Genomic DNA, 12,617 nt, shown 5'->3' with positions numbered 1-12,617 from the left:
AGTTTCGTTGCAGTCGGATCATGTACGCAGAAGTTATGACAACTTTCTTTTTTTTATGGCGAAGGATCGAAATTGGACGCCACGGGACGCCACGTCCACGCTGTTCAACGGAATGTCATAAATAGCACAACTTTTAATCGTGAATGTCTTTAGACGGCTGTGTCGATCCGATAAATTCCCTGCATGCAATGCCACGGCGAAAATCGCCAGAAATGACTATAAAAAAAATGATTTCCATCATCATTCGAGCATGTTGCGGCCTCCAAATATGCAGTTACCCCTGGAGTTAATAACAATTCCTAGGAATACAGAGGGACCTCACAGTGTTTGACACTGGCTTGGTCCCTAATAACTTATACCACATGCAAAAAACTGCATGGTTTTTACCCCAAACTACATGGGATTAGCAAGTGTCTGCAATGGGGAGACTCATGGGTACCCATAGAACCCATTTTCATTCAGATATCTTTAGGTCAAAGGTCAAAGGACCCCTTTGAAAACATTGGAGTGTTATTCAACCCACATCCCAACATGCTAGCACAACATAGGCATCACAATTGCTTGTTTTATTTAATGTAAGGTGTCATAATAGAACTGTGTGTGTGTGCGTGCTACGTGCGTGTGTGTGTGTCTATGGGACAACTTGAAGAGGACACAAAGTCATTTACAAAATGCATTTATTTTGCAAAAACCAGGAGCTGTAATTTAATCGTTCTTCTTTCATAAACATTGAATTTTATTCAACGAGGAACCAAAAAAAAACGTCTGAGATATTCTGTTGTGCCTCTCTGCAAATAACAACGAACAAACAATAATCAACAATAAAATCTGGGTTATTGATGAGGACACAAGGCAGACTGGGTGCTGTAATGTTTGCAGAATATGACAGTGAGAATATTTAAAAGGTGCTCTAGAAACTAAGTCAAAGGAAACGTACTGTGGGTGTAAAATGAAGCAGCTCAGAGTGAGAACAGGTGAAAACATCCACTGATCAGAAAACCTAATGTGTATCTTAGATTGCACACAATGCTGAGGCTGTTAATTCAGCAATAACTATTGATTGTGTAGGACTGATGCCATTTGGTGTCCCCAGATGATTTGAACTGAAGGGAGACCCAATGGCACCGGCTACAAGGCAAAACTGTTCAATATTTTCAAAAACATAGAAATCTGATCCTTCACTGGCAGACGGAATAACTGATCTCACACAATGACATAATGTGATAATAAGAAGTGATATTTCATGATTGTGACTTAACAGAGTAGGAGTGATAAAACATTTTATTTTTAATTTATAACTATTTTATTATTCTAATGTTGGTTTTTCTTCACTGAATGCTTTTTCTTTTCATATGTGCCTCACCTCGTCCGAGCATTCTCATTCCAACATAAATAAATACTTCATGGTTGCGCCAACAAATAATTTCTGTTAACGTTATAGCCCCAACGAGGAACTTTCACTTTGCGTTGATTCTGGCGGCCCCTGTGGACAAAAGTGGTAGTGTTTCACTGCCTCGTTTCATTGATTTGAATGGGAATCGGACCAAAACGCACCCAGTGGCAGGCATTAATAATGACTTTATAGAAACAGCCAATGTTGTGGCTGATGGTTTTGTTTATTTCTGTAGGTCATACAGAGGAATCAGTATTAAACGGGGACTGTTTCTCAGTCAAAAACTCCTTTGTTAGACTAGAAATAATGAATTCATATAGAGGATGGTGAAAAAGCCAATCATATGCAGTTTTATCGACATTTATAAAGATGGACGACATGACAGCTCTCCAAAAGAAAGTCATAAAGCCTGTTGTCTCCATGTTAGCAGGTGGGCCAAACAAACAAAAATCTAAGTATATGTCAAATATATTTTTCATGTCATTTTAGGTAGTTCTTACACTGAAAGGGGGTTTCACTTCATGATTCTCTCTGCCTGCGATTGAGATAACCGGATGAATTGGCTGGACCTCGATATTGTGGCACCATTTGTATACGTCTATCTTTTATACGACGGTTTCAACGTTCATCCTTTAAACATTGATGTTTTATTGCATTGATTTCCACAGAGAGGACCAAATTAAATAAAATGATAATGTCAGTTTGTGGAAACGGGCAAACATGATCCAAAACCAAAGGTCTTAACCATAACAAACAACTAGCCATTTATCAGCAGTTTCAGTGATTGATTAATTATTTAAATTATTGATCAATCCTTTCATTATACATGAAATATCTTTTGGTGTGGTAAATTGTGGCATTTGTTACTGACATTTTGTGGACTTAATACCTAACAGATTATTTCTTAATTTAACAAAAATCCAAACTTTCCTTCTAAAGTTAAGATAATCGTTGCAGTTATGGCGCCAGTAAACCTTGAGACTTTGAAAGAACACACCAGAGTTTTGGACCAAATTAAACGAAGCTGACGTCTGCAAACATCCTGTGAAACTCTTTGGAATCTGAACTTTTTCCATTATCAAATGTTTCATCACATCGACTTTTAAAGAGGCAACAACGTTCGTTATTCAGTGTAAATTCTGCTGCAAACAGTAGTCAAACTGCTAAAAAAGTGCTACAAGCTCCGGACACACAGTAGTGACAGTAGTAGTGTTACAGTATCATGTGACAGTGATCACAACAGCTACCCTTCAGGTGTTTCTGATGAGCTCAGAGTTTGGATTCTTTTTGTAGCTGTAGAATAAAAACAGAGTCCCTCCGATTTTGGTGTTATTGTAAGTTGACTGTACATGTGCATCAAAGATGAGCAGGTGCTGCAAATATCTCTGAAGGGTTTGACAAGATGGCAAAATGATATTTTATTGTAAAGATGACAGTGTTGGGTCTTTGGGAGATAACACACCTGCTCACTTCGTCCCGTCACTAGAAATAGAGCTCCTGGAAGAACGTCTGAATGTTTGAGGTTCCTGAAGGCACCATTAGGTTTGTTAAAGGACAATTCCAGTGTGCTTGTTGACTCTTAAAACCAAATTTCTACCATCTTACTATTAATTCAGGCTGCTGTCTAACCGGTCAGCACCAGGATTACTGACTCGTGAGAATCCATCTTGCCAAGATTCAATCTACGGGTCTGTGGCCGGTCAATCAGCAGCGTCCTTTGAGGAAGTACTGGCCGCTACAGGCAGTGGGTGCTAGGAGTGATGCAGCGAGAAGACACTGTTCGTTACTATGACAGCTGCTAAAGGTTAGCATAGATGCTGCTAGCATCAGATATATGTGGAGCATTTCTTCATTGAAAGAAGAGCAAACAACGGCACTGAAGGCTTTTCTTCATGGAAAATACGTTTTCGCTATTCTCCCGACTGGCTTCAGTTTGCCCGTGATAGACAGTGACAGACAGATGGCCCATCCAATCACCTGTCAACTACCTGCAACGCTGGAATTGTCCTTTGAAGCGTTTGACGATGAACTTCCAACCCTTAAAATCACCTTTCAGAGGACAGTTGGAGATGTTGGCAGCAGTTTAGTCCACACAGGGTGGTGGCTGATGTGAAGGTGAACGGTAACGCACAGTCGGGTGTGAACGAGGCACATTAAAGGCGTTTCTTCTTCATGTGTGAAGTCTGCATAGTAGAGTGAGCGCCTGTTCCTTCCTTCATGTAAAGCTCCTTCATCGGGAGCACCACTCCAGCTCAGAGTGAGTTTTTAGGGAGTCTCTCCTTCATTTCCCAGCATTCACTGCCACTTGTAATAGCAGCCTTGTCTGTGACATCACAGTGACGTCACAGTGGTGGACCTGACTGAGTGGGCGGGGCCTGGAGCCACAGAGGGCGGTAGCAGCGGCGGGAAAGGAGAAGATAAAGGGGCGGGGCTCGATGATGAGAACGGACACGCTCTCGACCAACCGCGAGCCTCCAGCAGCTCCTGTGGTAGGCTTTCGGCCAGTCGGGTCAGCTGCTCCTCCACCTGCCGTATGAGGTCGTCGAGGTGCCGCTGGCGAATCACAAAGGAGGGTTTGGTGCTGACAAAGAGGCGGTAGTCCTGGAGCTGCGGTTCAGCAAGGTAGCTGGACAGGATGCTGTGGACCACTCGCTGCCGCCGGTCCAAGTTCTCCTTCAGCTCCCGAGCGTCTTCAGTTTGACTGAGGAGCAGAGAGCGCTTGTGATGGAGGGAGTCCTGAAGGGGAGGAGACCAAATATTTATCAGTTTACACAGACTCTCGTTGATTACTAATACTTTAAACTAAACTAAAGTCAACATCCGGATGGAGACTACAAATGAAAATGTATATTTGAAGTAACACCCGCAGTGTTGGTACTTCAGCTCCACCTTGTGGCAGTGCAGCACTGCAACCCAGGAGACACATGATAGGAACTATTCTACACTTGATCACTACAACTGATAAAATACTGACTGATGAATATTTTGAACATTTTAAAATATCTTACCAAAACTTAATTAACTGTCAATCTAAATTCAACACCTACACAAATATTCAATCATTTGTATTATGCAATTAGTTATACATGATTGAGAGCTTTATGAATAATGCATTTCATTAACGTGTGATTATCAGATTATCTGACATCAGTGATGACAAAGCAGCAGTGTGTGAAAGTTAATCTTTGATCTGTGAGTTCATGAAAAAGCCTCAACATAGTGATTCTTTTATTATGTTTATGAATGAAGAGACACACATTAACCGTCTCATTATCTTCTCAGCAGTTTGAGATCACTCCCTATGTATGTGGCCCTCCATGGTATGTGAGTATCTAGAACCTCTTAAATTAGGCCCAGAATGCTTTCAGACCTCACTAAGACCTCTGTATGTGTATGTGCTACTTTATATATTACGGACATGACACACGACTTGGACAAAACCAAAATTTTAATCATAGGTTTGAAAACTCAGAGAAACTGGTCGCAAAAATAAATTCCCTTGGACCTCCCCCACGCAACATACCCTGGTACTACTGTTATACTGTAAAATATACATTTTATTGTAATCATTATCATTTTTAAATCCACAAATTTAATTTTTCATTATGTCCTATTCTTATCTTGTCAGTCAACTGAAACACTTTGAACTACACTGCATTGGTATGAAAGGTGCTGTACAAATAAAGTTGGATTGACAGTGAGTCCTGTCTCACCCTCTCCTCCGCTATCTCCTCCTGCGTCAGCTCCTCTCTCTCCAGAGCGAGCAGAGATCTGTCGATCCTCGACATCCGGCTGCACAGAGACAGCAGCAGGTTCACGATCTTCTCCAGATCTCCTGCAAACACAACCAATCGAGTTTTTCTCAATTTTTGAGTTTCTTCTCACCAAGGCCTGATGGGAGCTGTAGTCTCTGAATATCTCTACAATAATAGTTATGTTTGTTTTACAGTGACAGTCACGTGTCATACCGATGAACACGCTGTACTTGTCCCTCTCGTTGGTTTTGAGGCGTTCCTGCACCAGCGCTTCGATGCTCGCCCCCAGCGCCTGGTGATGTCTCTGCTCCTCGCACAGTGCTTCCTTCTCCTGCCGCAGTGCCGCCATGCTGCGCCTCAGCGCCTCACACAGCTCCAGCTGGAAACAGGGCGAGACACACAAGAACACTCAGTGTTTCAGGGCGGTGGCAGAACATGACTTATCCAAATAGCTGTCTAAAACACTACAAACCCTTCTGTACAATGCTGTTGTTTTCATATTGATGGTTTGGTTGGAGTAAACTTTATTAAGAAATCATTTTTTTTACCTTCTTGGTGTTTAGGTCTTTCTCATCCTCATCTAGATCGGTCTCCTTCCCTCGATCCGTCGCCGTGCTCTGAGCAGGATCACAGACAGCATCTTGGATCCTAGGGAGGAAACAACACTATTTAAAAACTGAAATTTGCTAAATGTGCCATTTCCTCTGTCATTCTTGGGTTATATTCATTAAAATGTTACATTGCTGCTGTTGATGGAAAGAAACAGGATGTAAAGATATAGCAAGCAACAGAAGTGACAAACTGGAAATAGGAAAAGGAATACCTGAAATAATAAAAACAAAGCTTCCATCGTAAGAGGTTCACAATAAAAGTTCACTTTGATGCTGTATTTTACTGATCAAGTCCTTTCTGTTGTACCAACGCTGGCCACTAGGCCGCAGTATTGTTCAGCTGTTTAGGCTGAAGTTATCTGTCAACCTTCCAGACGAGTAGACATGGATCCTTAATGAATGGTTAACGTTGATAGCAGTGAGTCTTACAGATCAGTCATTTTGCTTTTAATGAATCTACAGTTCTTCTATGATCCAGCAGTCGCCGTGGTTGGACTCTGTCTCCACACTCTGCTGAGTGTTGAGAAACATTGATCAGGTTTGTCTGGTCCGTCCTGTCCTGGCTGGCAATGCCCACACTTTCTGACTTGCTAGCCTGGTTCCAGGCCTCCGGCAGTTCAAACAGACCATCGATGACAGTTTCCCAGGCTGGACCAGTTAGAGCTTTGCAGGTGGGATTAAGAATGGGGAAGTCGTCTTCCTTTTTTTTATATGTATTATGTATTTTTTTTTTTTTTATGGCTTTTAATGGATAGAGACAGCTGCAGAGAGACAGTAAATGGCGGGAGACAGAGGTGGGGATGACACGCACATCAAGTTCACCAAGAAACCCAAACACATTAAAGATGTCAGTGAGTAAAGGCCGCAGCATGCAGAGACGGCAGAGGTTTGTCATGTTTCTCCTCTGTGTCAGCAGATAGGAGAGGGAGGCTGTCAGCAAACACAACAAGAATGACAAATGCTGGTTTACAGGAAGTCCCCCCCAATGTCTCGTCTCGTCCTTCAGTTACATAAGTTCATTTCTGCAGTTTTGGTCTCATGGCTAAATAAACACACTCAACATGAAGGTATCCTTGTGTGTTACATAAAGCACTTTAAAGGAAATGCAGTTTTAAACTACATCCGTCTGTGATGAATGCATTTCAGTGTTAACGGTTAAACCTTGAGCACAAAGTGAATTTTATCGAAAAGGCTGATTACACTTCCTACTTAATGTTTATTTTGCAGGGGAAAAAATTTATAATGTGTAATGTAATAAATTCACACAAAAAAAAGGAAGAAAGTTTTGTTGACACTAAAACTCAGTGTCTTGGTCAGGGTTTCCTCTCTTTTTGAGAAATAATTTTCCAGAGCCTTTCCAGAACCTTTCCAGGACATTTTCACTATCTTTTCTTGACAATACAGGACAGCACCTGCGGTCATAACATTTACCAATAGGCCTTGGCCACGTTAGCTTGCTTCTAAGGGGTTCATGGCTGTTCTCACCACAGCGGTGGTCTCAGTAGAGCAGTCTTTGATGAATTGACTACAGTTGACTGCTGTGTATTATAAGTAGAATTTACTTTATTTTATAGAAAATTAATCCTCTAGAAGTGAAAGCGTTTGTTGCATGTACAATTCAAAGACTGTACAAAGATCGCTGTGAATGTATTTATCAACCACAACAACAAGTTTGATTATTAATAGGCTGTACACATGTAGATATGACCGTCCACACCATTTCCACTGGGCTTCCCTGAGAATTCCGTTCACGGCTACGGAAAAAGACTTGAGGTCGAAAATATCACTGAAAGGCCGCTTAATGTCTGGTAATACCTAGGACAACATGGATTATTTCCAGGATATTTGGTCATTTTAATCTATGTCCAAGTTGTCTCTAAATTTCCAGCTGTTCCAGGACGTGTGGGGAGCTTGTTGGAGTATTCAAAATATGACTAAAAATGTGAATGTTCACAGGCAAAACATGTGATGTCAGAATTACCTGTCATCCAATCGGTTACTGCCCCTGCGCTGCCATGGTGATTTACCACCCAATCTGCTGTTTGGAAAGATCTCCTCCATGAGCTCTACTGTGGATTTACCCCTCCATGTGTCCAACAGGGGCGCCAGGGAGCTGTCCTGCAACACCTGTATACAAAGAAAAAGGGAGAATCAAACTATGTACACGCTGACTTATTGTCAACTAAAGCTGTATTTCCACTCCATGGTACAACTCGACTCTACACTTTTGGTCCCAGTACTTGGTTTTCCACTGTAGATAGTACTTTGGATAGTACACCCTCAGAGTAGGTGGAGCAGTTGTTAGGCAACACACAGGAGTTCTACTTCAGCTTTACACTGTCCATTTACCTTAGCTTATTTAGCTTGAACGATTATAAAGATGACTGCTGTCTTTAAAAGTTCTAATAAAAACACTCTACATTTTTGAGTGAATAAAAACATTGTGATCACTATTGATGGTAGCCTGGTTTGTGCAGGAAGTCCCAATCAGTGGTCTGCAGAGTTTTCAAGTCACCTTTAAGTATCAGCTCAGCTTGTGTGGAACCTTGAGCTAGGTGGTACCAAGTGCCAGGCACTGTCCATAATGGAAAACCCAAAAAAGAGGGAGCAGAGTGGAGTCAAGCCGTACCATGCAGTGGAAAAGCAACTTATGGTAGAGTACATTTAAGTTAGAACTGGGTACCAGGAGAAAGACAGTCAGAACTCAGTACTACAACAAAGGACGATGGCAAACACAGAGTAAGGACTAGTCAGAACTCAGTAGAATGACAACCTTAAAGTCAGAACCAGGAATGACCATTATGGCTGAACTATAGTCTGGACTACACAATATGACAAAGATAAGAGATGGAACTAGGTACAATAATGAAGGCACACACAGAATTACAAAGAGATACTGATCGTAGTAGAGTCAGAACTTATTAAAGGGACCTGCCGACTCCAGGTACCCACCAGCTGCCTGGCCAGCGCCTCCACTCGCAGCTCCTCAGATGTCTTTTCCCTCTTGGGCAGGGGCTGGTACTCAAGACCTAGACTGTCCTCGGTTGTGGTGGATGCAGAGATGGTGGTGATGGTAGAGGGCTGTGGCTTTGTGAAAGGAATGCTGGACACAGGCGGAGAAAAGACGGAGGACGGGGACATTGTAGGGGAGTTGATGGATGACATCCTGGAGGGAATGATGGAGTTGTTAAAAGTCCACAATGATAATACCTCAATTACATACTGAAACATATTGTATAACAAACCTTCCCACAGTCTGGTGTCCAGCTTCCGGCTCTAAATACAGGGGAGGAGGAGGGGGAGGGAAGTCCTCCATGATGCTTGTCTCTTTGATTGGCGGAGGAGGCGATGGAGGGGGAGGATCTTGGAGGAAGACCTCATCGAAGTCCTCCTGCGATACGCCTGTTTCTAGTGGTTGCTGCTGGTCGATGGAGCTGAAGAGGCTGGACTCAGAGATCCGCAGTGAGGACAGGTGCTGGTGGATGGACGGATGGGAGGATGAGGTAGGAGATGACACGGTGCTCCCGCTGTCTTTCCTGTTTGGTGGGGCTGCAGGCTGGAAATGGGGTAGGGGTGTTGGCGTCACTGGTGAAACTCTTTGGGCGTTTTCTGCCGAGTGTTCTCCTTTCATCTCTAAACTGAAGGCTCTCCCTCTATACATGTCCTTTGCAGTGTCTTCTAATATGCTGCCGTCACTTATGCTGTGTCTCGTCTGTCTGTCTGTCACCAGGGTTTCACTGCAGCCGGTGGCGTTGACGTCGTCACCTGTGCCGGTTTGCGGGATCCCTGGGAAGGTGATGGCGTCCAAGTTAGCTTGGCTCAGCGTCTCGCTAGCATGCCACTCAGTGGTGCCTCCGTCCTGAGGGCCAGATGGGGAGAAGGGGCAGGGCAGGCCAACAGAGGCCGCCAAGGTGGAGGTGCTGTTGGCTCGCTGCCGCTCGCTGTTCCTCTGCCGCTCCCTACGAGCGACGGGGGTGTGGGAGGAGCCCGGGTCTAGGATCAGAACAGAAGGAAGAGTCAGAGGGAATTCAAAGGGGACATTTGTGCACTGAAGTTTTATTACTTCCATCAGTGTTTGCCATCAGAGCCTGCAAGCTGTGGAACAGCCTTCAAGAGGAGATCAGGATGGATAATCACTTCATTTAAGTCTCTTCTTAAAATACACTTTCTTGCCTTCCTGTGATCTTTTTTTAAAACCTTTTATTCATGATTCTTACTTATTGCTATGTTTTACAGTGTTGATTGCTTATTGTATATACCGTATGGTTTTGTTGTGTTTTTACCCTGTAAAGCAAAGGTGTAAAGAGGTGATAGATAAAGACTACATCCAGTGTGTAAGTGTCTAAATGGCATCAGACTGCAACACCCTCACTTCACCCTCCCGTTCCAAAAGCGAAGGAGAAACTATGGTGGCTGCAAAATGCACAGAAAATGCAAACACTATCTATCTATCAAACAATCTAGGGTTAGTGCTGTAGAAACATAGCGGTTCAACATGGCGGACTCCATGGAAGGCAACCTGGGGGCGTCGGGGCTCATTCTAAGGACTCTATACACTAATGAAAACATACTTATGAATATTATATTCCATTTATGCCAATAGATGTTCCATTTTAAATGTTACACACTGGACCTTTCAGCAGTCTGCACATGCTTTCTTTCTGGCTGACGGGGGGGCACAGGTTAGATAACTGTTTGGTCTCATGAACATCCTCTTTGTTTTAGTTCACTCACCTTGTGAAGGTCCTGCAGACTGGACGGTGTTCAGACTTTTCTGGGAGTGTTGAGGAGAAACGAGACCCCCTGATGCCTGGATGCCTGCAGGTCTTAGAGACAGACAGACAGATAAAGACAGAATTAAAGAGAGGGAAATAATTATATCATTCAGTTATGAGTATACCCACTCATTTTTCTCCATACCCACTTCTAACTCTATTCTGCATCGTCCAGTAGTGTTTTGCAAGCTTTTTTTTCCTAGGATGAGTAGGGAATAGACTGAAAATGGATCGTTTTATGTAGCGGTCTCACCCGTCTGTGGGCCAGTATTGACTGTAAAACCTGCACCTCTTGACAATGTGACGTGACAATGTGCAAATACTACTGGTCCATTTTTGATTAGAATGTTTATCCTATGCTGGATGGGCCTCTTTAAATAAAAATATATGGGGCATAACTCAAGAGCATACCCACTTATTTAGGCACCACTACAACATTGGCTGTTAGTGCAAGAGATGTTCCTTTAACTATGGTAATATGGTCACTTTTCAGATTGACAGACTGTCCAACTCTTTCATATTGTGGCTGTAATGAACACTGCTGCCTCTAGGGGACACTAACGCTGGACTTTAGCCTGCCTGGAAGGAAAGAAAACTATCTAAAAACTGATGGATGGAATGACAACAGAAACATAAAGTACAAGTTATATGTAGTAAACAGTATGTTTCAGTATGTTCTGCATTAGAACTGTCATTAACCTTTTCCTCAAAGTAACTCTTAACATGTTTAATCTTATCAGCTGATGTTTAAAGGTCAGTGCTCAGTAACCAGCAGTGTTTCATGTTCCTGTAGACACCAAAAAGATCTGTGTAATCATACGCACACATGCACACGCACACGCGCACACGCACGCACACACACACACACACACACACACAGAATTCCTGGAGTGACCTCTGACCTTCACATTATGAGAGCATATTTAAGAGTTTTAAGCTAATAAATCCCAGAGGACTGGAGTTGGTATTTTGTTTATTTTTCTGTCTCTCTGCCAGGGAGTTTTTATCTGAATCCTTAATTCCTCAGTCCCTTCCTCCTTAAACTCCTCTTCTCCACCCCTCCTCCCGTTAACCTCTTCTGGACACTTTCGCTCCTCTTACAGTAACTTCTCCTTTCTTACCTGCCATCTGCACCCTTGACCCTATAGTCTCCTCTCCTCTCCATCAGCTCGCACCCTATCTCTAACTGCCGAGTCTCCTCATTTCACTCCTCCCTCCTTCCTGCCCAGAAGCTTCCAGAGAGTCTGTTGTAAAGCTGCCTGGAATTTAATTTCAGACTATTTGAAGAAGAAAAATAAAGAAGTCTAAACTGAAGCTATTTCATGAAAGCTGTGAAACCGTCTTTTCCTCTCCTTTCACCTCTCTCTCCTTCCTCCTCTCTCTCTTATGTTCACCTCCTCACATTTTGTTTCCTTTTCCTCAGTTGTTTCACCTCTCCCCATATTCCTTCCTGTTCCCTTTCACCTTCTCCCTTATTCCACCCTCTTTACATCTCACCTAACTCTCCTCGCCTCTATCTCACCACAATCATTCATCTTTCACCTCCTCCTTTCTCCTCCGTCCTTCCTTGTTCCCTGCCTTCTTCTCCTTCCCCCTTGTCCTTCACCTTTTAACCTCTCCTCCCTTCTCCTCTCCCAATAAATATTTTTTTCACCTCTTTCCACTTTACAACTCCTTCCTTTCACCTGCCCTCTTCATCCCTTCTTCTTAAAACTCCCCTCTTCTTTCACCTCTCCGTTCTTCTTTCCACCCCTCAACTCCTTCTTCTGTTATCTTTTCTTGCATCATTGTCTTCATTTCCTCCCCCTTTTTCCTGTGTTGTTTCACCTTCTACATTCAGTCGCTTCTTGTTCTCCCACCTCCCATCTCCTTTCCCCTCACCTCCTCCCTCATTCCGCCTCATTTTATCATCACACATCTCCTCTCCTTGTTTCATGTCATCTCCTCTGCCTAAACTCTCTCTTCTTTTCCTTCTCCTCCACCTTTTTATCTCTCATTTCTACTCCTCTGTCTGTCCTCCTCCTTCTTTCCCTCAACTTCCTTGTCCTCATTTCTTACTTCCTGTTCTCCCTCTCTCTCTCTC

The 12,617-nt window shown here is 43.1% G+C and overlaps 1 protein-coding gene across 1 annotated transcript in view; it reads right to left on the bottom strand.

Moving 5' to 3' along the window:
• Positions 1-618: 618 nt before the first annotated feature.
• Positions 619-12,617, bottom strand: part of shroom3 (shroom family member 3) — a gene marked incomplete in the record, with an annotated part of 30,195 nt that continues 18,196 nt past the window's right edge. The window contains 8 exon segments of the mRNA XM_035667695.1: positions 619-4,129; positions 5,107-5,228; positions 5,362-5,527; positions 5,697-5,796; positions 7,741-7,886; positions 8,712-8,925; positions 9,005-9,752; positions 10,494-10,585. Coding sequence (XP_035523588.1) covers positions 3,725-4,129; positions 5,107-5,228; positions 5,362-5,527; positions 5,697-5,796; positions 7,741-7,886; positions 8,712-8,925; positions 9,005-9,752; positions 10,494-10,585 — 1,993 coding nt within the window.

This window comes from Morone saxatilis, unplaced genomic scaffold (assembly GCF_004916995.1).
Source record: "Morone saxatilis isolate NCDOM2014 unplaced genomic scaffold, NCSU_SB_2.0 Contig21, whole genome shotgun sequence".
NCBI lineage: Eukaryota > Metazoa > Chordata > Actinopteri > Moronidae > Morone > Morone saxatilis.
This window is presented reverse-complemented; position numbering and strand designations above follow the sequence as displayed.